Source organism: Odocoileus virginianus, chromosome 26, assembly GCF_023699985.2.
Source record: "Odocoileus virginianus isolate 20LAN1187 ecotype Illinois chromosome 26, Ovbor_1.2, whole genome shotgun sequence".
Classification (NCBI taxonomy): domain Eukaryota; kingdom Metazoa; phylum Chordata; class Mammalia; order Artiodactyla; family Cervidae; genus Odocoileus; species Odocoileus virginianus.
The window spans coordinates 38,303,167-38,327,814 of record NC_069699.1 but is presented as its reverse complement, the minus strand read 5'-3'; the positions used below and the strand labels follow the sequence as shown (position 1 = coordinate 38,327,814).

The 24,648-nt window shown below is 46.3% G+C and overlaps 1 protein-coding gene across 18 annotated transcripts in view; it reads right to left on the bottom strand.

Moving 5' to 3' along the window:
- Positions 1-7,937: 7,937 nt before the first annotated feature.
- The window catches only part of FHIT (fragile histidine triad diadenosine triphosphatase), a 1,472,927-nt gene continuing 1,456,216 nt past the window's right edge, over positions 7,938-24,648 (bottom strand). For all 18 annotated transcript variants that reach the window (XM_070455767.1, XM_070455768.1, XM_070455766.1 and 15 more), the window contains one exon: positions 7,938-8,246. Coding sequence is in view for 1 of the 18 variants with exons in the window: in XM_070455780.1 (XP_070311881.1) it covers positions 8,190-8,246 (57 nt within the window). In the remaining 17 variants the exon portion in view is untranslated. The remainder of the gene's footprint in view (positions 8,247-24,648) is intronic.

The following is a 24,648-nucleotide window of genomic DNA, read 5'->3' as shown; positions in this document are numbered from 1 at the left end:
GATGGCCTCCTCTTTTCCATGCAGCAGTGCAGACAGCATGGATGTCTTGTGAAGAGCCCGCCTCTAGGTAGGCAGAGTAGACATGAAATGCACGGGGAGTTTCCATGAGTTCCTTTCAACCATCATTGCCATTTCGGAGAAGGAGAGTGTAATGTCCCTAACTCATGTATCTTCCCGCTCTACGAGATCCTAGTGTGGGCTCTGAAGGGAGGTGGCTAGATTCATGATTCCTGCTCTGCCCCTTATGTATATGCTGGGTGACCTTGAGAAAGTTATTACCATCCAAGTCTAAGTTTTCTCATGGGCAAGACCTGTCCCCCAGATGGTGGGTGAGGATTAAGAGATGAATCTTTGGAGGCATTTAGCATGCTGTCTGACATCTAATAGGTGCTGAGTAAACCTCAACTGCTGTGATTTCATTGATCTTATCGGTACTTGATCTATAATCTGCCCAGAGACGAGAAATAAGATTTTAATCTGGGAAAGCTACCGGACTTCTACATCTTCTGCAAACTACCACAGGGTCAATAGAGCCTTAGGGAAAGATTTGGCTTCTATTAGCTTCTCTGCTGGCCTTAATTACATAAAATTAATTGTGGATAATCATATAGAAATGATAATGAATATTTAGTTCATTTCCATCTGGGACTCACCAGAGCATGGTAGTGAAGAGCAAAAGTTTTGGTGCAAAACAGATACACATGTGAGCCTGATTCTGTCACTTACTAACTCTGTGACCTCGGGCACGTTACTGAACCTCTCTTAATTTTCTAGTCCCTACAATGGGGAGAATAATAGGATTCTTCTCTCTGTTTTGTGAGGATTTACTGGTTGCTGGAAGTAAAGCACCTACTTGCTCCATAGAAAGTACTTTACCATCATCACCACCAACCTCCACCACCGTCTTCAAAGACTCTGTCAACTGGGGTGTCCGTGTGCTCCACGTACTGTACAGAAGGAGACTTTTGTTGGGTTTAATATTTTTCGTATTTTAAAATGGCAATGGAGTAGGTTTTTAAAGCTTATTTCTAAGCTTTTTTACTAACTACATTTTTTTTTTTTTGACTGTGCTGAATCTTAGTTGTAGTACGCGGAATCTTCAGTCTTCATTGTGGCGCGCGGGTTCTGTAGTTGGGGCGTGTGAATTCTTAGTTTTGGCACGTGGGATCTAGTTCCCTGACCAGGGATCGAACCTGGGTCCCCTGCATGGGGAGCGAGGATTCTTAACCACTGGACCACCCGGGGAATCCCCTATCAACACTCCTTACATTACCAGAAAGGAACTCTACCGGCCAGAGAAGAGAAGCTTGGGTTAGGAGAATGGAGGAGAGGGACGGAGTGACATTTCCAGGTTGTTCCAGGACTGACCTTTGGATGTGGGGAAGAGGAGGGGGTGATGAGGCATGTTACTAGACCCTCTTGGTAGATATATTTCTCTTCCTCCCCGTCTCTTGTCCTTGCCTTCTCTTCCCTTTTCTTTCTTTAGATGAATATGGAGATTTAGAGAATTTTTTCCCCCTGAGATTGGGCCATCACTTTAGATTCTGGCAAAACACAGAAGTGCCCATTTGTTTCCTCCTGTGTATTCATTCTTGCCACAAAATAACACAGAGCAGAGGGAGGCGCGATCAGAGGCATTCCTGTTCAAAGGACCAGCTCCTCAGTGGTCACTGCTACCGCGGGAAGTTTCTTCTGCTTCTCTGACTGTGTAATGGGATGGTTCTGAAGTGATTCTCCAGTGTAATGGTTTTTCTCGCCTTGAGTTATATTCTTTTTTGGCCGGTTTTCCCTGAGGCATCTGAGCTGAGAGAGATTTCCCCCTGCCAGCCACTCAGGCTGTGCCCGTCGCATCAGAAGCCGCAGAGGAGCCGTGTTCTGCTGCTGGGACCCAGGCCGCACACTGCTGGGTCCCTGTGGCCCCCGGGGGGCAGTCGAGGTATTTTCGGGGTCAGTGAACAAACGGTCTAACCCCCCTCCTCCCGGTCACGAGGTGAGAAGTCACTGTCCTCCCACTTGCCTGTCAGCCCTCAGGAGCAGGACTCCGTCTGCCGGGGGGTTTTCACAGCTCGCTGACATTCCCTCACGTCCCTTTATAACAAAGTGAGGAGGCCGGCCTCTCAGCCGCTGACTGTATGCAGTTAGAGTTTAATAACTTTATATATCCCTCCTTGCGGTTGGCCTCTATTTATGGCAAGAGATACTGGTTTTCCACTTGCCACAGTGATTTTTAGGTTCCTTGAACACTCCTGAGTCACAGAGAACTGAGTAAAAGAAAAGATTTAAGCAAATAACATAGGTGTCATGTAGGTACATCAAAAATGTTGGCGGTTAGGGAGGCTGTGAAGACTGGAAGTTTGGGGAAACTGAGCTTGGTGCAGTGACATCTCTTCCCTTTTTGGGGTTCACTTCCATCGTGGAGCCACCATCTCTTGAAGCCAGCTGGCTCCATGCATCAGTTGGTGAGAGTCTTTATGAAGTCACAAAGCCCAGCTCTCCAGGGGCGCAGAGGCACCGTGCTGGGGAATCCCTTTGTGTTGGTCCTTGGTTATGAATGAAATAGTTCCAGGAGGCTCTTTACCTGGGATGAGAGTCAGGGCAGCAGGGAGATGGGAATTCAGAGTTTGGTCACCTTGGGTTTCTATCTCAGCCAGGGAAGTATCACCATAGAGTCTGGATTCACACTCCTTGGGTTCAAATCCAAACCTGCGCTCCAGCACTTATTAAACTGAGTAACCACAGGCAGGTTGCTCATCTGTGGGCTGCGGTTTTCCCATCTGTAAAATGGGATAATAATAGAGCTTACTGGTAGGGTTGTTGTGAAAGCTTGAGTTAAGAATACAGAGTACCTGTGAAAAAGAACATAATCTCACAGTAAGTGCTTAATCTTAGGTGCTATCATTGTCACTGTCATCATCATCATTATCTCTCCTTGGTTGTAACATCAGACGGGTATCAACTGTCTCAAAAGATGAGAGGTCCATGGCTGATACACAGTAAATGCTGACTCCCTGCCATTCCTTCTCCTGCAGATGCCAGACCGGAAGGCTGGTGCAGTCTTGCACGGCTACAGACATATGTGGCTTTGGTACCTGACTTAACTCTGAGCAGCGGCGTGAGCACACTGCGGCTGCCTCCCGGGCACCATGCCCCTGGGATGTTGGGTGCACACCGTTCTGGGAGGTAGACTGAATGTCACTCATTGAGAATGGTACCCATGCCTCATGATGGAGCTCTCTGACCAAGCAAGCCAAGCCAGGCCACCCATCTGTAAGAGTCCTTTTGTAAAAGCACAGTCCAGCTCTAGCAGGAGTGATCTCTTCTTCTCTTAAGATCTTTAAGATAGAAACACTGACAACATCAATGTCTTCAGCAGCTAAGCCCAGGTTTAACCCCAAGCTCCTTCTGTAAGTCGGTAGTGGGCTGCCCCATATTCCCTCTGTTCATCTACTATCGATCTAAACTAATCAGTTAATTAGCCCGGACAAGAAGTCTTCTGTGGTGTTAAATAACTCTCAAAATCTGCTGGAGATGCTTGAGTTACTTCATTGGCTATAACTTGACGTTCATTACTTCTACACAAAGAGATGTTCAATGGAGGGTCTGGAAAACAAGCTGGAATCTGCACTGACATCAAATTCTGTTTGTTTATAGGAAAAACAAAATCGTCCCTTTAGATCAGTGCTTTTCAAAGAGTGGGCCCTGAGACACCAGTATCAGCAGCACCTGGGAACATGTCAGGCCCCACTCTAGACCCACTGAACCAGACAGTCTGCAGGCAAGGCCTTGTAATCAGTTCCTGAAGCCCTCCCAGTGATACTCACAGAGGTGAAAGCTTGAAAACCAGTGCTTTCAACTGTCTCTTCATAGTACAGACTTGTTTTGTTTTCTGGCAGAGAGAAGAGAAAAAGGAAAGTATGGAAAAGAGAAAGAGAGAGGAGGGGCAGGAGAGGAAATCAGAAAGATGGGTAAACAAGACCTGAGCAATATGGATGGGAAGTTGTTTACCAAAGTTTGACCTTGAATAGCAGCATGGGGCTCATTTAAGATCTGGGAATATTATTCCAGAGACTTAGAAACAGCATGGGAGAAGAAAATATTCATCCCCGACCACAGTGAGTGGACAGGACACAGAGAGTGACCAAAATGCTATATTGTCAAAAGTGTGTGAGGACAGTGCGGTGTTTGCAGCGTGAATAAAGAGTGGGGGAAAGCCCCAGTGGTTCTCAGGGTGGACTCACAGGAAATACTTAGTAAATGCTCTTTGACGTGACAGAGACCGAACCTTCGAGGCCTAGGCTGAGTTTCCCCAGCTCGTTTGGATCTGGAGAAAGTAGGTGGGTTCACTGGGCCTGGTCTGCAGGCGGAAGCAGGAGGTGGCCATCAGGCCTCTGCTGTGTCCCCTCCCCCTGCCTTCTGCGACCCCGCTTGACTTCTGGGAAAGAGTCTCAGGCTTCATTCAGTTCAGGGACACCCACTCTTACTCGTGTGTGATGTTAACAAGTCACGGACTTCTAACTTCAGGCTCCTCCTCTACGGAAGGAGGAGAAGAGTTGCTCTGGGATGTTTGTGCTCAGCATTGTAGCAGGGACACCTATCTACACACGCAATACCTGGCACACAGCAGGTGTTGGATAAGTATTTATTAAGTAAAAGAAAGGGAGAAAAGAAGGAGAATCGGTTAATTTTTTATAAGACTCGTATGAAATACTGCTTTGAAAATACTTGGCGTAGTTCTTGATACTACGATGCACTGTAAGTGGTAGCTATCATGATGAGGACAAGGAGAAAGAAAGCAAGCCTTCTAGGTGCCTAGAATTGAGTCTGTATTCTTGCTCAGAATGTAGTTCCACTCCTCCCATTCCTCTTTCTCTGCAATCCATTCTCCAGCTTTGACTTTGGGGCCCCCTCACTTTTGGCACTGAGTTCACGGCCTTCAAGTTCAATGCATAGTAGGTGTTCAAAATGATCATAGAGCTGAAATGGACTGCAAGTGTGTAGCCACACTTGAGGTTGTTGGTGGTGGTTGTTCCAAGTGGGACTGACATCTTTTCGGTCTCTATAACTAAAGAATTATGTGTTATTTTACCTTGTCTTATTTCTAAAATAGGTACTCATTAACCATTTGGCTAACACATTTGCCTCACAGTCATAGTAAGCATTTTTACTAACATCCTTCCCATATGTGATAAGTTATAGAAATGCCACTAGTTGCTTTCATTTACATAATTAAAAGGATGTTCTCATCTTGAAATTTTTGGATATTCCCTGCCAAACTCAATACAGGAAAGAAATTGGAAGTGGTATTTATTACATTTGCTGAAAGTCCTTGATTTTCAGTTTTTCTCCAAAGAGCATACATATGTTTTGGGAATCAGGCCTGAGTGGATCCCAAATCCACCTACTATTAACTTTGTGAACTTGAGCAAGTTCTCTAACCCCTCTGAGCCTAAATTTGCATCTGTATTATATCTAGATTTTATGTGGATTAAATAAATAACATTTGCAAATGTATCTACAATAAATACACACCAAAAGTTAGCTTCCTCCTTTCACCAGCAAGTTGTGCAAGTATACCCAACAAATATTGACCACTGGCAAAGTCGGTCATTTTCAAGCTAGGACACAGAGAAGTATGCATGGGAGAGGAGTTTATGTTCCATGAGACATCTGAAAGAATTGTTGGGGTCTGAGAAGTATTATTCTGTAATCTGAGATCAGCTGTGTTAAAGACACTCAATGGGGAAAGGTCCTTTCAGGTTCCTTGCCAAAAATAGAGTATCGTTCTCTTCTGCATTTTGCATCCTGATGGCAGGTGGACAGTGAAGAAAGGAATGGGCTTAGCGTTTGAAAAGTGAGTACTCCAATCTCATCGGAAGACACACCTTCCTTTAATGCTTTTAACAGTCACCGCTTTGTTTTTCGTGACAAGCACAGGGCTGACAATGGAAACCGCACCCCCCCCCCCCCGCCCCGCCCCACCCCACACATACAGTTATCCACCATTTGCCATAAAATTAGCAATTCTCCAGCTCAAAACAGCAACAACCTCGTGGGTATTTGTGCCCAAGGAGAAGTCACAGAGAACAAGGAATTCCTCCCAGGGACTCTGTTCTGACCTCGGCATTGTTTTCCATCGCCTTTTGTAGTATCTCCATGCAGACCAGACCTGCCTTAGCAAATGAAGTAAGAGATGGTTTTCCCCACTAGTATCAGTAGGCTTTGTAAGTTCTTGAAACGTCTCTGATAAAGTCACCCTGAACGGTCCCTGCTGGGTCATCATGCTTCCCAGCTAGGCGTGGGCTCGGGGCCCTTCGGGGCTGCCCCCCACCGTCAGCCTCCACAGCCTCCCAACCACGGCAGGGCCGCAGGAAGACACGGCAGTGAGGAGACGCCTGGGAGCACAGGCAGAAACGAGGCTCTCGTCGGGCTTTAACTTCAACAGGGAAAGCAAAACTGCAGGCAGGCTTCTAATATGACCCAACTGTCTGTTGCATCAGTGACTAAGTGTCTGTTCACTTCTTTGCCCAAAAGCCAGTGAGTAAAATGTGGAATTAACCCAGAAGGCAGGGACCAGGCCTTTTGGGGACAATTGCTATTGAAACCAAGATGGAATCCATGTTTGACCTGCTAAGGATAAAATTAATTGGTATTTTTTAGGGCTATGCTTTGGACCACAAAGTGGCAAGCCTAGAGCTGGGGGAGATGACCAGCATTGGCCATCTTCCCTCGCCGGCACTTTATCTTCTAAACACATCCTGTTCAGACCGCAGGGCTTTCCACTCTCAGCTAGGCTTGGGAACCGGAAGGCTTCCAGGTCTCAAGAAGTCACTGCCAGCAATGAATAATTCAGGCTTCGGTGAGGACATACAAGGAGATTGGAAACAAGATGCGGTTCTGTCATGCCCAGTCTGCGGGCTTATGCTGTGTCAGAAACAAAGCAGTGTAGACCCCTAAAAGCTATGTCCATGTCACACCCCTGGAATCTGTAAATGTCACCTCATTTTGAAAAGGAGGCTTTGCAGATGCAATGGAGGTAAGGATGTTAAGATCTTCAGGGCATCTCTGGATTATCCCAGTGGGCCCTGAGTCCAATATCAAGCGTCCTCGTAAGAGAGGCAGACAGAGAGTAGCAGGGGGTGTGGAGAGAGAGGTGAGCTGAGAGTGAGGCCCAGGAGCTCCGAGGCTGCCAGCAGAACCTCTGGAGACAGACTTCCGGAGCCTCCGGCGGGAGCCCAGCCTGGCAGGACTGTGGACGTCTGCCTCCACATCTGGGCCGGGACACACTTGTTGTTCTAAGCCGCCTGGTTTGGGGTGGATTTGTCACAGCAGCCACAGGAAACACACACCATGTTGGGGATGGCGTCGCGGTCAGAGAGCAGTCCATAAGCCAAGAGATGCTCAAGGAGGCTTTTTGTGAAGAAGAAAAATCCTGCCTTTGGTTCCTTGGAGCAGTGCTACTGGTATGTTTTATTTTCCTCTATAAACTCTAATCCCCCATTTTATTAATCTGCCAGAGAAAAGAAAGGGCCTGCTTCTGTCATCTTTCCTTAAAGAACTTGACTGTCATGGGCAAGGGACGTTCTTCCTACACCAACATTGAGAACCTTCCCATTCTTTTCCTTATGTTCCCGCCACTACAGCGTCCAGACCAAGGTGTCCGATCCGCACGTACCATATCGACCAGTTTCCTGAAGCTGATTTTGCCCCTTAGGCTCTATCAGCTCTCTCTCTGCACCCAAGGCGAGAAGAGACTATAACAAAGGGAAGGATGTACATTCCTCCTTCTATTATCTTACTTACCTCCGCAGAAACTGTCTAAATCGCTCAGCCTTAACAGACCTTTGGTTTACAGGAAGCATAGCGGGTCTGAATGATCAACATGCTCATTTGTGAGGTTCCCAGATGTCAGATTTTTAAGTTAACCAACACACAAGATAAATATTTTAACTAGCATTTTTATTTCCCATCCAGGCCAAGGGACAAGTTAGAAAAGTTCTATTCTAAGTACGTAGCTGAGGAAGCGTGGAAGGGCAAGTGGGTGCCATGGTTTTGAAGGCAGCCTGTCAGTCATGGTGATTGAAACACAACCCCGGTGGTTTCCACAAGCATAATAAAATGCTTTGCAAAAGGCTGTCGAATTGTATGATGTAATAAAGTTTGCTTAGCTGCATTTCCAAGGCCGCAGGGCCCTAACGCACGAGGCCCGTTTCCTTATGCCTGGGGATTTGTTCCCGTTCCTTCCGTGCCTGGAAATGACAGGACATAAAACCAGACATTTAGTGAGAACGAATAGCATTTTTAAAATCACGGTAATAAACACAATGTAAGTTTGCTCACTGCTGATCTCTCAGATGGCCATTAACATGTTACTTGAAGCCACACAGACGCAGGTGTATGATGGGGTGTGGGCGGATTCCAGCCCTGCTGATGCCGCGCTCCCTGGATCCCCACCTGCTCTGGGCTTTCTGTCTACAGCCCAGGCCCCAGGGGTCAGCTGCATAGTCTCTTGTTTTCTGGACACACATCTTACAGAGCAAATGAACTAAATTCAGACCTTGAATTAGGTAAGAATAGACTCTCAAGCAGAGCCTTTATCACAAGTACCCAGGAAGCTTGTTAAAAACACAGATTTCCCCAGTCTGTCCTCCACATTCTGAATTAGCAGGTGCGGAGTGAAGGCCAAGAATCTGTGCTTGTTAACAAGTTCTCCGTGTGAGTCCGAGGCACCTGCCCCCGGACTGGGGAATTCTTGAGCTCGTATGTCTGTAGTGTGCAGAATCAGCTTTGCTGCAAGGCGAGTTACCTGAAGGATTTAGGCTGGGCCTAATGCAAATGAGTAATACTTCCAAAGAAGGAAAGTTGGAGGAAGCCCTCTCATCTTATTCCTAGGTCACAGAAATGCATTTCACAGCTCTGACACCCTCTTCACCCTGGAGGAGAACTTGTTGGAGCCTTGGCTTTTGAACATTAGTTAATGCAATTAGTAACATGGGTGTTACATGGAAGGACTGACGTTGAAGCTGAAACTCCAATACTTTGGCCACCTGATGCAGAGAGCTGACTCATTGGAAAAGACCCTGATGCTGGGAGGGATTGGGGGCAGGAGGAGAAGGGGACGACAGAGGATGAGATGGTTGGATGGCATCACTGACTCAGTGGACATGAGTTTGAGGAAACTCCGGGAGTTGGTGATGGACAGGGAGGCTTGGCGTGCTGCAGTCCATGGGGTTGCAAAGAGTCAGACATGACTGAGCAACTAAACTGAACTGAACTGAACATGGGTGTGGTCAGGAGTCAGACTAGCTGGGACTGCTTGCTTGAAGGACATTGGAAAGGGCAGACCATTCCAGGAAAAAGAAATTTAAATAAGAAGGGAAGAAAAAGGAGAATTTTACAGCCTAGGTTCCATAGTTTGAGGGAGGTTGAAAGAAAGGGCTCTTAGGAAATGTTGGGGCAGCTACCACAGATGTGATAGATGAAGAGATTTTGAGAAACATTTTTGAGTAGTACAAAGAGACTTCCCCTTTGGGGTTTTCCAGAGACCTAAGTGAAGCTTTACAGAGCCTTTAGTTTCCTGTTTGCTATTTACGGCTTTGAGTGCAACACTGCAGGCAGACCTGGGAGAACAGGGCGCAAAGGCCCGGCTGCCCGCTAACTCCAGCCTCTACGTCAAGGATATGCTCAGTACAGGCCCATTTGACCCACCGGAGAGGACACACCGGCGCCCGCTTCAGTCTCTGGCTCATGGAGTGTGTTGTCAGCAGGTCCAGCACTGTACATTTTCTGCAAGTTCGTAAGAAGGGCAGAGAGCAGAGGGCAGGCCAGGCATTCCTTTGGAATTAAATCCGCTCCCTTCTGGGATCCAGAACATAGCAGCCCACTCACTTCCGCTTCAGCCTTTATGTTTTAGCTCAGGGCACACTCGCTGCCTCCCCAGGTCCCACGTCTGTGAGAGAGGCAGCTACCCATCCATTTGTACCCTTCCCGACCCCGCAGAAGGGGGCCTGTCTCCCTGTTTTCTGACACTGGGATCGTCCCTATCTAGCCGGAACACATAGGTCATCTCCCGATCATTCATCATCACCCTGGTCCTTGAACAATTATTGACTTAGAGGCACTGTGCAGGCCTGGAAATGGATATACCCTTTCTCTTCCTCCGCCTCGCCTGTCCAGGGCAGATTTATGTCCTAGGAGAAGTTTCCCTCAGTTTTATTTTTGGTCTCTTGAACACCGCGGCCCAGTGTTATTTCCTTCGCCCGCCTTTCCTGGCACCAGCCCTGTGATTTCTGCCTCTCCCTCGATGCCCGTGTCGGTTCTCGAGCAGGCTTCCCGTCCGTCCACTTCCGATGCCTCCTGCATCGTATCCTGCTCACAGCCACGGCGTTCACACCATCTGCCTGGCCGCTTGAGGCTCTGTCTTCAGCAGCTCCTGGTCTCCTACTCGTCTGGAAGCTCGTGGGGCACAGAGTCCACTTCTCAGCCTGAGACGTGGGGCGTGTCCTTTCCTGGCAACAGGACACGTGCATGGCGGGGTGACGGGGGGAATGAGAGGGAACACGCATTGGTGCTTAGGGCAGTGTAGGCACGGCAGATGGACCCAGCGCCGTGAGCCGCGCTGTCCTCACCGTTGTTCGTGCCCTGGACTGAGCTGCCAGGCAGGGCCACCCGGCAGCAGGGACCCAGGAAACGTCAAAGCAAGCGGAAGTCAGCGCTCAGATACACGGGGAGAGTCAGCCTCATTGTCGAGGAGGGGGCATGCGGGCGACACACCCACCCCCGCGCCGTCCTCTGGTCGGACCTTGCGTATCAGCACCGTTCGTGTCTCCACTTCCCTTTGGATCGCACCTTCAGACGGTGGTGGTTTCAGCGTTTACCTGGGCGTATCAGCAAATGTGTATACTGAAGCGGGAGGGAGGTTCTAGGCAGGGTGCACACAGGTGAATAATGAGATCCTCAAAGTGCTCCCAGCTCCTTTGGGGAACCACCTCACCCCACGGGAGGCAAGACAGCAAGTTACCAGGTGCCAGGTGAGAGTCCAGAAAACAGGGGCTTCTGGAGTTCCGGGAGCAGGAGCCCAGACTGTTTGAGGTGTGACAGATCTCCCCACTGAACACGTGCCTTTCAGATATTTCTGTGTTCCTGAGAAGCACAGGGCGGATGAGCTGAGACTGTCCCGCCCCCACGAGGAGGAGGACGCGGTGGCATCACCAAGGTCAGAGCAGGGCGAAGGCAGAAGGGGGGCCGCGTGGCCCGGGATGGTAGATCTTTGGGGAGGGGACCTTTGCGTTAGGAAGGGAAGTAAACTAGTCTGGTGGAGAAAATTTAAATACATTTATATATTTATTTTTATTTATTTTTGGCTTTGCTGGGTCTTCGTTGCTGCAAGGGCTTTTCTCTGCTTGTGGCGTGCGGGCCTCTCGCTGTGAAGCAGGCCTTGGAACACAGGCTCAGCAGCCGTGGTGCTGGGGCTTAGCTGCTCCGCAGCGTGTGAGATCTTCCCAGACAAGGGATCGAAGCCAAGTCTCCTGCTTTGGCAGGCGGATTCGTTACCACCAAGCCACCAGGAAAGCCCTCAACTAAGTTTTGAGTAAGACCTGCTAAGGGCTGTTCACCCATCTCTCCCTGAAAGCTTCAGGAGAGTCTCTAGAATCCATCTGCAGTTTGTCGTCATGACGGAGTGAGTACAGGGGGTCAAGGGATCCCAGCTGGGGTCTGAATGAATCACGCCCAGTTCCCCTTAAGAGGTCTCTCTCCACAAAAAAAAAAAAGAAAAGAAAAAAGGGCAGAGTCCTTTGTTTTAAACAGATCCAACCTCTGTGAGTATGTGTGTGTTCAAGGCAGGCTCTTCTTACTGTGTCAGTAAAGGAGGCTCCTCCGTTTTGACCCCATTCTTCCTGCATCCTAGAGAGCCAAGGGAGATGGGCCTTCTGCTTTGAAGCTAAGAAAACAGATCACTGTCTCTCTTTCTAAAGAGGAACCTGGATGCGAGCTGCCCCCAGGTGACCTAACTGGTTGTCTTTTTTCATTGTTCAGTCACCGAGTTGTGTCCTACTCTTTGTGACCCCATGAACTGCAGCAAGACAGGCTTCCCTGTCCTTCACCATCTCCTGGAGTTTGCTCAAACTCACGTCCATTGAGTCGGTGATGCCATCCAACCATCTCATCCTCTGTCATCCCCTTCTCCTGCCTTCAGTCTTTCCCAGCATCAGGGTCTTTTCCAGTGAGTTGGCTCTTCACATCAGGTGGCCAGAGTATTGAACCTTCCGCTTCAGTCCTTCCAATGAATATTCAGGGTTGATTTCCTTTAGGATTGACCAGTTTGATCTCTGTGCTTTCCAGGGGACTCTCAAGAGTCTTCTCCAGCACCACAGTTTGAAACCATCAGTTCTTCGGCGCTCAGCCTTCTTTATGGCCCAACTCTTACATCCATACATGACTACTGGGAAAACCATGGTGACTTAGGTTAGTTGCTGAGTCATGTCCTACTCTTTCGATCCCATGGACTGTAGCCCGCCAGGCTCCTTTGTCCATGGGATTCTCCAGGCGAGAATACTGGAGTGGGTTGCCATTTCGGCTTTGACTGTATGGACCTTTTTAGGCAAGATGATGTCTCTGGTTTTCAATATGTGGTGTAAGTTTGTCACAGCTTTTCTTCCCAGGAGCAAGAGTCTTTTAATTTCGTTCTAACGGGGTGGAGTGTGAAAGGAACGTTCGGGACCATGAAAATGCAATCCGCTGTCATCTGTCGTTCGGACAGTGTTCCTCACCGCTGCTACTCCGTGGGAATGCCCTGGGGAGGTCTAAACACTGCCAGGCCTCCCCTCCACCCTCAGAGACTCTGATCCAACCGTCTAGAGTGTGGCCTAGTTCTCTGGCAGGGAATTACTGGGCATGAAGTCTCAGGCCAGTTCCAAAGTGTGCTCCCAATAGAATGCTCTGAAAGCCCCAAAGCAATGGGGGTACTGCAGACAGGTTTCAGGAGGCTTCCGTGGCAAATATTCTGCCTCTGCGCTGGTTGGCTGTCCTCCGCTTTCTCAGCAGAGCCACATGTACAGGGCAAGTATTGTCCATCAAAAGTAGTGCCTCTTGCCCAAAAGGATGAATGCACGAACTTGTTTTCCTTCCTTTGTTTTTCTTCCTTTCTTTCCTTCCAACGCTGACACAGAAATGGTTTTAAAACAAATACTGTATATTAACACATGTGTGTGGAGTCTAGAAAAATAGTACCGATGACCCTGCAGGGCAGCAGTGGAGAGGCAGACACAGAGAACAGACCTGTGGATGCAGTGGGGAGAGGAGAGGGTGGGACGGATTGCGAGAGTAGCATGGAAACATATACCTCACCACGTGTGAAACAGACCGCCAGTGGGAATTTTGCTCTGTGACTACCTAGAGGGTGGGATGGGGTGGGAATGTGAGGGAGGTTTAAGAGGGAGGGGACATATATACCTGTGGCTGATTCATGCTGATGGATGGCAGAAACCAGCACAATATTGTAAAGCAAATCTCTTGCAATAAAAAACAACAACAACAAAGTAACTACACTCGGGCACAAAACAAAGGCATGAGACTCTGACACGAAATTCCTCTGTAACAGTTCTCTGTTATAAAAGTAACTCTTGGTTTGTAGCAGGCCCCGGTACAGGGCAGACAGGCATGGAAAGTCATTCTGCTCACACAAAAAACAAGGTGAGCAATTTTCTAAGGGCAGGCACCCCTGACCCCTGCTTCTCAGATTTTTTCTTAATAAACTTGGTCTGAGAAATTGGATCACAAGAGCCGCTGGTGGCAATCTCTTACAGCATACAGGTAAAGAAGAAGCTGGGGGAGAAGGGACAAGGATCAGAGAGCAGCTCTGATTAGTAACCGAGGTGATGCAATTCTCCTTCTGTCTAGAGGCAGGAAGGGGTTACTCCACCCAAGTGCAGGGGCCGGAAACCCAGTGATGTGAGGATGGACTCTAGAAAGCAGGGCAACTCGCCAGCACATTTTCTCACTCAAAATTGTCCCTCTGCGGATTAATAACAGCTTCCTGCTACTAGAGGGTGTTAATTAACTTCCCTTTAAACAGGGTAGGGGGAGGTCTGTTTCCCAGTCCGATGTGTTTGTCATCTCGAAGGGGGCACAGAAAGCAGCTCTGGGCACCGTGGGGCCAGCCCCCCGGGAGGGGAGGCGCAGACCTCCCTCTGCCCTGCGGCGAGGTCAGGCCCACCCCCAGGCTGTGTGGCCACAGATTCAGCACTGTCACTGTGCGCTCTGAAGGGACAGATCAAACACAAAGGACGGTGAATATGCAAGAAGCATGATGCCAGCCTTGTGGCTGCGTGACTGTGCAGCCCCGCAGGGCTTGTCGCCTCTTTGATCCCACCCTGTCAAACGAGACTCACCCACCCTGAGGCTTGCTGAACCCACCCCTCGGCAACCTTGCTGTTCCCTGGGCAGGTTCTCCTGTCCCACTTGAAGGCAGTGAGGCTTTTCTCTCCCCTCTTTGGTCCATAGACATCACCTCCTTGTATCTGTGCCTTGAAAAGCCTCTCCCTAAAAGGCTTTCTCGTCCTGACAGAGTTTATGAAGAACCGGCTTCTTTATTTGTCTCTAAATCTGCAGCTTGATATTACCTTTCCCCAAGACTCAAGTCGAAATGAAAAAGGATTACTTTATATTTACTTCCGTCTTTCAGGAAAGAAACTAATTTTGAGAAAGAAAGTCCCTGCAATGTGAAACACATTCCCTCCCTTCAAACCCTCTGAGGGGCAGAGGCAAAGCTAGGAGGCCTGCGTGCTCTTTCATTTACTCTGTCTAGCAGGGACTGCTGCTGATCATGCTTTTGAGGGTCACCTTCCTTAAGCGCTCTCCTCTGCTCTAGTTGTGTGCTCCTGTTGGAAGAGAATTTTCAAGCCGAGCATGGAGCAGGACACCTTGGATAATGAATGGCTCTGAGGGTTTGCCGAGTGTGTTATGTAATTAACGGCACTTGCGTCTGGAGTGTCTGCGACTCCATAGCTGAATAAAAGGTGTATTTGCTGAGGGGTTGCAGACAAACACTCAAGAATTGTCACAGTGAGAATTTGTTGGGGTTCAGCACATTTAACAGACTAATGGGGTTATTATTACTTTTTTCCTTTCCACCCTTTAAAAGGTACTGACGTTGATAGAACTCTGTTCCCTTTGCCTTGTGTGTGAGCTGAGATTATGATCCAAAAAAAAAAAAAAAAATCCTTAGGCTAATGGATAAAAGTCTATAACCCGAAGCAGAGCCTCTCACCAAAAACAGAGATGACATGTTTAATGTTGTATTGCTGAGAAACTGATGGTCAAATAGGTTATGGTTTACCTCAGTTACTCACAAAGAACTGAGTTGCATGCAAGTTGTACATAGCACCCAAAGAGCAAGGGTTCAAAACCCTTGAAGAAGACACCACTGCAGGGTGTAGGGAATAGAGACTGTTTCCCACGACCCTGCGTCTCCTGACGGTCTAGTGCTGAGGGTAGGCATGCAGACGGTGAAAAGACAAAAGATGACGCATCCCATGCAGAGGCGTCGGCCGCCCATACGGGGGCAAGTGTGGCTCCATCTCTGTGTATGTTCAGACGGACTGTAAATACAAAGGGTTAAGTTGTAATCCTGTGAGTCAGTGTGGGCACCGGGCAACTTACATCCCCTCTCCAGACCACGGTCTCTTCCTTTGTAAAACAGCAGGTTGAATTATATGTTCTTTGAAGTCCCTTCCAGCCCAAAGATGCACAGTCTCTGATTTTTCTCAGTAGAGAGATGGAAGCTTTCTGCACCTCTAATAGAGCTAATTGCTCACTTTGGGGATTTCAGGGCCATTTAGTCCAGGACAAGACCCCCGAGGTGGGGAGGGCATAGGCAGGGCCTGCTACACGAGGGCTAGAAGGCTCAGCTCTATCCAGAGCTCAGCAGGATGGTCCGGGGACGAGGCATCGGCTTGGGGCCTGTCTCCCCCACTCTGTCCCTCCCACTGCAGACCTCCCCACCCTGGCAGACAGCGGGGCCAGAGGCTCGGGGGGCTCAGCCGGAGTGAGGTGAGGGGCCCCAAAGCTGCTCTTTCCTGGGTGGGAGGGAAACCCGTCTGTCCAGGGCGTCAGCTGGCCAGCTGCTGTGCTCGGGGTGTGCAGACCTACGTGTGGGAAACTCCTGTAATCTTCCCATAAGTCCCGTGGGGTGGATCTCAGAGCCCCACAGTAAGTGGGACTGGAACCAGACCCGCCCCACTGCGGAGATCAGCCCCTTCTCAACACTGCAGTGTCCACCGCGGTGGCAGCCGGCAGGCACACATGGGTAATGCGCTGACAGACGTGGCTCGTCTGAATGGAGGCTGGGGAAAGAGTAAGATATCTACGGGCCTTCAAAGACTGACTCTAAGCAAAGAACACAAAACACCACATTTATTTTAACACTTATATAATTTTTATATTATGATTTTTTATATTGTTATGATAGTGAAATGATAATATTTCGATATATTGGGTAAATGTAGTAACACTAATTTGTCCTTAATCTCGGAGAAGGAAATGGCAACCCACTCCAGTGTTCTTGCCTGGAGAATCCCAGGGACGGAGGAGCCTGGCGGGCTGCCGTCTATGGGGTTGCACAGAGTCGGACACGACTGAAGCGACTTAGCAGCAGCAGCAGCAGTCCTTAATCTGGCTTCTGGAAAATGTCAAAGGGCATGTGTAGCTCACATTCTCATCCTGTTGGTCAGCACGGTTTTGAGACAGTGGCCCGGGGCCCCGGCTCTAGAAACACGGGGAAGCTGGTGGGGAGGGAAGGGGAGCCCTGGGAATGTCTACAGAGTTGACATAGTATTTAAGTACCTGGGTTCTGCACTCAAGTTAGGCCTGTGACTTATTAGATGCGTTATCTTTATCAAATTACTTTGCCCGTCTGGGCGTCAGTTCATCATCGACAAAACAGGAAGATAGCATCTATGTCACAGAGTTGTTATGACCACTAAAGATAATACAGATGAAGCACTTAGCATAGTACCTGGCCCAGAGAAAGGTCTAGACTCTACAGAACTGTTGTCACTCATTCATTCACTCAGTGTTTCTGAGCACCCATGAGATGCCAGGGGCTGTTCTAAATGCCAAAGACAATGGCCCTGTCCTCAGACACTTACTTGCTAGTGGAAGATATAGACAAACAAATGAGTCTATAATATGATGACAGGTGACGCTGAGCGCTATGAAGAAAAATGAGGCAAGTTTAAGGAGGAAACGGGGCTCTGCTTTAGATTGAGCACTTGAGAAAGGCCTTTCTGAGTGGGTGGACATTTGAGTTGAATACTGAATGGAAGAAGGAAAGAAAATAATTCCAGGCACGGGGCCCAAAAAATGCCAGGGCCCTGAGGTGGGAGCTTGTGTGATATAATCTAGGAAGAGCAAGGAAGCAGGAAAGCTGGAAGCAAGAGTATGGAGGAGAGTTGGGGCCATGAGACTGGATTTTATCCTAAGTCACCGGCTATGGCCTAGACGGCCCACTGTGATTAGGCCTGGCTGGCTTTACAAGTATGGGGAAGGAACATGATCTGATGGCCCATTGAAAGGATTGCAATCTTAACAGATTTACTATTTTAGTATGTTCATCCTTTTTTTTTATGACCTTGGGTGAGTTTGAGGGCATATTGTTGTGCTAAGTCATGTCCGATTCTTTTGTGTCCCCATGGACCACAGTCTGCCAGGCTCCTTTGTCCATGGGATTTCCCAGGCAAGAATATTGGAGTGAGTTGCTGTTTCCTTCTCCAGGGGATCTTCCTGGCTCAGGCTACATTGGCAGGTGGATTCTTTACTGTTGAGCCACCATGGGAGCCCTGATTAAGGGTATAGGTGTGCATTTTAAGAGTCACAGTCAACAGTTAAGATAGTCTATATAAAGAAGGTATATTTTTAACTGCAGTATCATGAAACCTCACCCATAATGAGGGGAGTTCTTAGGCTTTACTGAAAATAATTTTCTGTTAAACTCTGTTAAACTACTTTTCAATTTCCATTAAGTAACATTCTTTTGAAAGATTAAAGAAATAAAAATTAACCACAAACAAGATCTTCAAACTTGAAAAAGAAAAAAAAAAAAAAAAACCCAACGAACTGCCCCAGTAGATAATAGATCCTTGCAAAGAGAGTAATAAAGCAAACTCCGGATAAGGGTGTCACAGATAAATCCTGATGCACTTCATTGCACATATTCCTTGTTCAAATTGATAGCTCTGGAATCTGCAGGAGTCACAGAGAGATAAGAGAGGGGGCAGAGTTCTGAGAGGCGCCCTGAGCAGCCCAGACCTACATTCTGCCTGTTAGAATGCTCCCCTTTCCCATAGTTCTCCGTGACTCTGGCTTATCATTTCTAATTAAAAAAATGACTCTTGCGATATCATGGGCTTTCATTTCTCCAAAACAATACCACCCCATCAGCTTGCAGCTCAGAATGTCCATAATTCTGTACTATTTTTTTTGGAGCCTCACTGGAATATGGTATGGAGCTCTAGCGGAGGAAAATTGCTAAGAACATCTAATTACATTCTAAGTCATTTTTTTGGCCTGTCTTAAAGGAATGAAAATGATCTGCCGGTTTTTATAGCCCTTCTTGACCTAAAGATATCTGCTGGCGGAAAGAAAATCCTCAATTGGGCTCTTTTAATGCTTTAATTATTATGTGATCTATCATCTTATGCACTGACTTGCACACTTGGTAAAATCTCTTAAAGACGCATTAAAATTGATTGGCTAATCCTCGACCATGGGGGTGGCTCTTGGAGGGCAGGAAATTGTCTGTGGGCATGGGAGGTGAGAAAGGATTGACACCAAGTTACCAGAGGGGATAAGGGAGGGACATGGATTTGACCCCAGGTAGGGCTGACACTGCACTGCTGACTTGCTCAGAATACAGTCACATGCGCGCTCAGTGGCTGTCAGAATTCCTTTCCTCAGTTTATCTTTTGTCTCCCTTTCCTCTGGAGGCTTCTCCTGCATTGCTTTTCCAAATGAGGAGCAAGATGACTGCCAGAAGCCTGAAGTCTAGTCCATATCACCCCTGAGTCCACACACCACATGGTGGAGAAGCTAGCTTGGCTAACTGGTCAAGCGCAGCGCCTACAGCTGTGCTTTCTGGATGAGATTGGCAGTTACCAAGTCCCCTGTCTGCTACGCCCGTCCTGTTTTCTGCTTGACCCTCTCCACAGTTTTCTAAATGTTTTGAAGTCCAAGGGCTAATTACAGACCCTTGGTGAAAACCCCCTATCTCTAAAGAAAACTCAAACCTGAAGGTCTTGAATGGAGCCCTTGGGAGTCCTCACTGATCCCAAGAGTACAGAATCTTGTGTGTTATGGTCCAGGGTTGAGTAACTGTGATACACTCCTCTTCATCAAATGCAGTTGTACCTTCCAGGCAAATATTCAGTCCATAATTGTTGTTGCAAAGGGAACCCAGGGCAGCACTGCCTCTTTGGCAGGGTGGCTGTGATAAGTGGATAAAGTGACCTACACAAAGCCCCCAGCACAGAAATCACCAAATACTGGTACTTTTCTTGAAGTGAGTGAAGAAGCAAGTGTACGCTATATGTTGCACCTCGGCTTCATAGTACAAGTCTTGTGTTTGGTTAGCTTGAGTTTAAGCAGAGGAGGGCATGTCTATACAGAGAACCACCCATTTTAGTGTAAAGGTGAGTGCGGGCGCCAGAGTCAGACTGTCCGGGTGCCCTAACTCTCCACGTGTGAACTGAGAGTCCTGGGAAAATACCAGAGCAACCGTAAGCTTGTTTCTACATCTGAACACCGGGACAATACTAGAGGATGGCTGTGGGATTTCACTGAAATAAAACCCGTGTAGTGCTTCATATAACTTGCCCATGATGAGATGGCCATAATTGGTATCATCAAGGATCATAAAAGATGAAGCATCATCTGTGCTGATTTTTCCTGCAGCTCTTGAAATCATAATCATCTAGGCCTTGGTGGTCCCTTCAAGTCTGGGAGGGTGGCCAAGAGGAGAATGGACTCAGATGCAGTAATGTAACTGAATGGAGGGTCTGGCTGCTTGCTGCTCAAAAGCCAGTAAAGAGGCCAGGTTGGTGGAAAGGAAACTTTTCTTTATTTTGGAGGCTGGCAACCTGGGGGTGGGCTGCTATCCAAAGGCCGACCTCCAACCCAACCCCCATTGACAACCAGTGGACAAGAGCTTTTATAGACAGAGGGAGGGGGCTACACCCTGAAACAGCAGAGTTAGCTCTGGCAGTCACATTGACGTTGGTCATCGGTGGTCTGATCAGTGTCACCTCGATTGTCTTAAGTGCAGTTAATCTTCAGCTCCAGGGCCAGTTTGTTTCCATTTCCTCGAGGCCAGTTCTTGGAACTGTGGCAGCTTAAGTCATGGCTACAGTCCAGTCATCGTGTAGTTAACTTCTTCCACCTGGTGGGGTTTTCAATATCTATGAAGACAGCTCACAGAATTTTATCTATAGCTCTGAAGGAACTAAAGGCTCCTGACTTTGTTTACAGACTAAACTATTCTTGTTTTGACCTGTTTGACTGTTTTCCTTTGTTTTGGCATTTTCTCATTTCTCTGATTAAACTTATTCTTTGGCTAAAGTTTTCTTCACAGACAAAAGACAGGCTGAGGATATGGGGTTTGAGGGGGCCGGGGGTGGAGCATATAACCCTGCTCTGTTTCAGGAGCAAAGTGTCTGTGAAGATTACATGCGACAACTGTTCTTTTCTGTTTAAACTTATTCTGGAATAACTGAATATCCAGCCAGCAGTTAGACCATACATTACAGCCACTCTTTTCCTGCCTTTTCTTTTCTCCTTAACTCAAAATTTTTCACATTTCTGATTGATATATAGTCCTTTTTTACTGTGAAATATGGGCTTCCCTGGTGACTCAGATGGTAAAGAATCCACCTGCGATACAGGAGACTAGGGTTCAACCCCTGAGTTGGGAAGATCCCTGGATAAGGGAATAGCAATCCACTCCAGTATTCATGTCTGGAGAATCCCATGGACAGAGGAGGCTGGTGGGCTGTAGTTCATGGGGTCGCAAAGAGTCAGACATGACTGAGCGACTAACAATAACTGTGAAATATAACATATGCAGAAAAGTCTTTTATACACACACATATGTATACACTATATCTACATATATATATATATATATCTTATAGAATTAATATAAAGCAAACATGTGTTGTGCCACCACTGTGATGAAGAATAGAAAGAACACTGCCAGCCTTTCTACCCTTCCACCCCACACTCCTCTTCTGAATCACAGGCTCCTTCTTGCCTCCTCCACAAAGATAACCACTGGGCTGATTTTTATGGTGATGGATTCTTTGCTTTCCTTTATATTCATTTCCTCCCTAAATGAACGTATCTCTAAATACTATCATTTAGTTTTGCCTGTTTGTGAACTTGATTCAAACACAATCACGCAGTATGTGTTCTTTTGTGTTTCTGTTGTTCTACATTCTTGCAGGCACTTGATATTGTCAGTCATTTAAAATTTTGGCTATTGTGGGTATACAGTGGTATTTCATTGTGTTTAAAGTACGTTTCCCTGATGACTAACGATTATTAGACAGGCCAAGACCAATCTTTTACAAAGTGCTTATTCAAATGGTTTTGTAATTTCTGCTGGGCTGTTGACTTTCTCTAAGTGGCTTATACATTTTTTCTCTTTTTCTTTAAAAATATTATCTTGTGGATACTGACCCTTCATTGTTCATAATGTGGCAAATACGTTCTCCCACTCTGTATCTTGCATTGCTCACTCTTACTCTCTCAATGGTATTTTTGATAAACAAAATTAATTTGAATGTAGTCTAGTTTATTCATCTTTTTTATAATAATGCTTTTGTATCTTATTTAAAAAGTCTTTCCCTATAGCATGACCATGACAATGTTTTCCTATATTCCCTTCTAAAGTTGCACTTCAGACTTTGAACTATAATCCACCTGGAATTGACTTTTGCATATGGTGTGAGGTGGGATATAGTTTCATGAGTTTTCTACATGGGTATACAATTTTTCCAGAATAATTTATTGGGAAGATTTCCCTTTCCCCATAGTTCTTGGATGTCATTTTTATCTTATATCAAGCACTCATATATGCCTGGATCTCTTTCTGGGCTTTCTGTCTTGTTTCATCAGTCTGTCTGTCTTTGTTCCAACATCATGCCCTCTGAGCTTTTATAGCCCTGTAACAAGTCAGTTTCCTTTATAGTAAGCCCTCCGGTGCTTCTTCTTTTTTTTTTTTTTTTTGAATACTCTCAGGCTATATTTCCATAAGCATTTTAGAATTAACTTTTAAATTTTTACAAAAAAAGAAACCCATTACCACCAACAAAAATTACAGGAATTTTGATGTGAGTAGCAGGGAATTTATAGGTAAATCTGAGAAGACTTGAGTCTTTATAAAATTGAGTCACTCTTATCTCCATTTATTTAATTCCTCAGTAATGATTCTTAATAACATTTTATGGTTTTCTACCTAGAAATTTGCATAAATTTTCTTATTTTTTGGTATTTGATTTCTGATGTTAATATAAGCCAACTTTAATTTTTTTTTGTATTCTGTGCGGCTGTTATGGATTGTGTCCTTCCAAAATTCACAGGTTGAAGCTCTAACTGCCAATGTGATAGGACACATGGCCTTTAGGAGGTAATCAGGTTTAGATGAGGCAGAGGCCCCATGATGGGATTTATGTACTTTTAAAAAGAGTGAAATTAAAGTTCACTCTCCTCCTCACATGAGGACACAGTGAGCAGGTGGCCGGCTACAGACCAGGAGAAGGGCTCTTGCCAGAACCCAATGTATTGGCACCCTTATCTTAGACTTCCAGCCTCCAGCACTGTGAGGAATAATTATCTTTTATTTAAGCTACCCAGTCTATGGCATTTTGTTATGGCAGGCTGAGCTACAACAGTAGCTGAGAAATTCAGAACTTAATAGTCAAAGGCCTTGCTAAGCTTTCTGGTTAATTTTAATTGTCTCTCAGTACATTCTTTGGAGTGTTCTGCATGTATCATTTTGTCTATGAGTAATGGCAGTTTTATTCTTTCCTTTTTAATCCTTCTAAGTTTTTACTTATGGCTCTTGCTTTACCGCTCTAGCTGAGACCTTGTGTACACTGTGAAACAGCAGGGCTAATGGCAAATATTCTTATCTCATTTGTAATCTCAGATGAATAGTGTTCAACATTTCATCCTTAACTATAAATCCCTTCCTAGATCAAGTTTTTCTAGAACTTTTATACTTATTAAGTTGGAGGTTGGCTTCTGTCTTTTCTTTGCCAGCATCTGCTGAGATGATTGTATCATTTATTCTTTATTAGCCTGACGAAAAGCATAAGATGAGTCTAATGTGAAACATGTCGCATTGGTCATGATGTCTCATCCTTTTCATAGATTGTGTGCACACACATGCAGTTTATCTGTATGCCTGTCTGTCTACCCATAAGGTATCTGTTAGGACAGTGGCATCTGTGTTTCCATGTGCAGTTAGTCTGTAGAATTGCTTTCTGTTATATTCTTGTCAGGTTCATGTGTAAGGCAACCCATACAACAAATTGAGAATTGGGAGAGGTTTTCTTTCTTTTTTTTTCCTTTTTTCTGCCAAAATTTGTTACAGCAGTCAAAAGATTTTCACTGAAAATCTTACTCAGATTTTTCTTTCTTAATTGTGTGGTAGAATTCACCAGTACAGTTATCTGGGCCTAACACTGTCTCTGTGAGATGGGTTTTAATTCAGCTTTGAGTTCTTTCAGTCCAGTCGCTCAGTCGTGTCTGACTCTTTGCGACCCCAGGGACTGGAGCACGCCAGGCCTCCCTGTCCATCATTAACTCCCAAGTTTCCCCCAAACTCATGTCCATCGAGTCGGTGATGCCATCCAACCATCTCATCCTCTGTCGTCCCCTTCTCCTGCTTTCAGTCTTTCCCAGCATTAGGGTCTTTTCTGACTATAGAGTTCTGTAATAGTTATCAAACTATTCATATTTTATTTTTCACTTTGTCACTTTGGGTAAACTGCATTTTTTCTGGAAATATGAATTTAAACCCAACTTTCAAATTTATTGGTCTAAGATTATTCATTATATGCTCTTCTCCTTTTTAATGAGTGCAATAACCAGGAAGATGTTTAGCATTTCGCATAACTTTTAGCTTTTTTCCCAGTAAATGCATAAGAGTCATAATCAAAAAGTAAATTACCCTCTAGGTATGGGGAAAAGAGAACCTTCTTGCACTGGCGGTGGGAATGTAAATGGATGCAGCTGCTATGGGGAACACTGGAGGTTCCTTAAAAAACTAAAAGTTAAAAAACAAAAACCTAAATGCAGAAGTGCCATGCGAGCCTGCAATCCCGCTCCTGGGCATATACTCCGAGGAAACTATAATTCAAAGAGATACATGCACCATAATGTCATTGCAGCGCTGTTTACAACAGCCAGGACGTGAAAGCAACCTAAAGGTCCATCAGCAGAGGAATGGAGAAGGAAGACGTGGTACACATATACGATAGAATATTACTTGGCCACCAAAAGGAATGAAATTGGGTCATTTGTGGTGACCAGAAAAGCAGAATAAAGTCAGTCAGAAAAACAGATATGTACATTAACACATACATACAGAATATA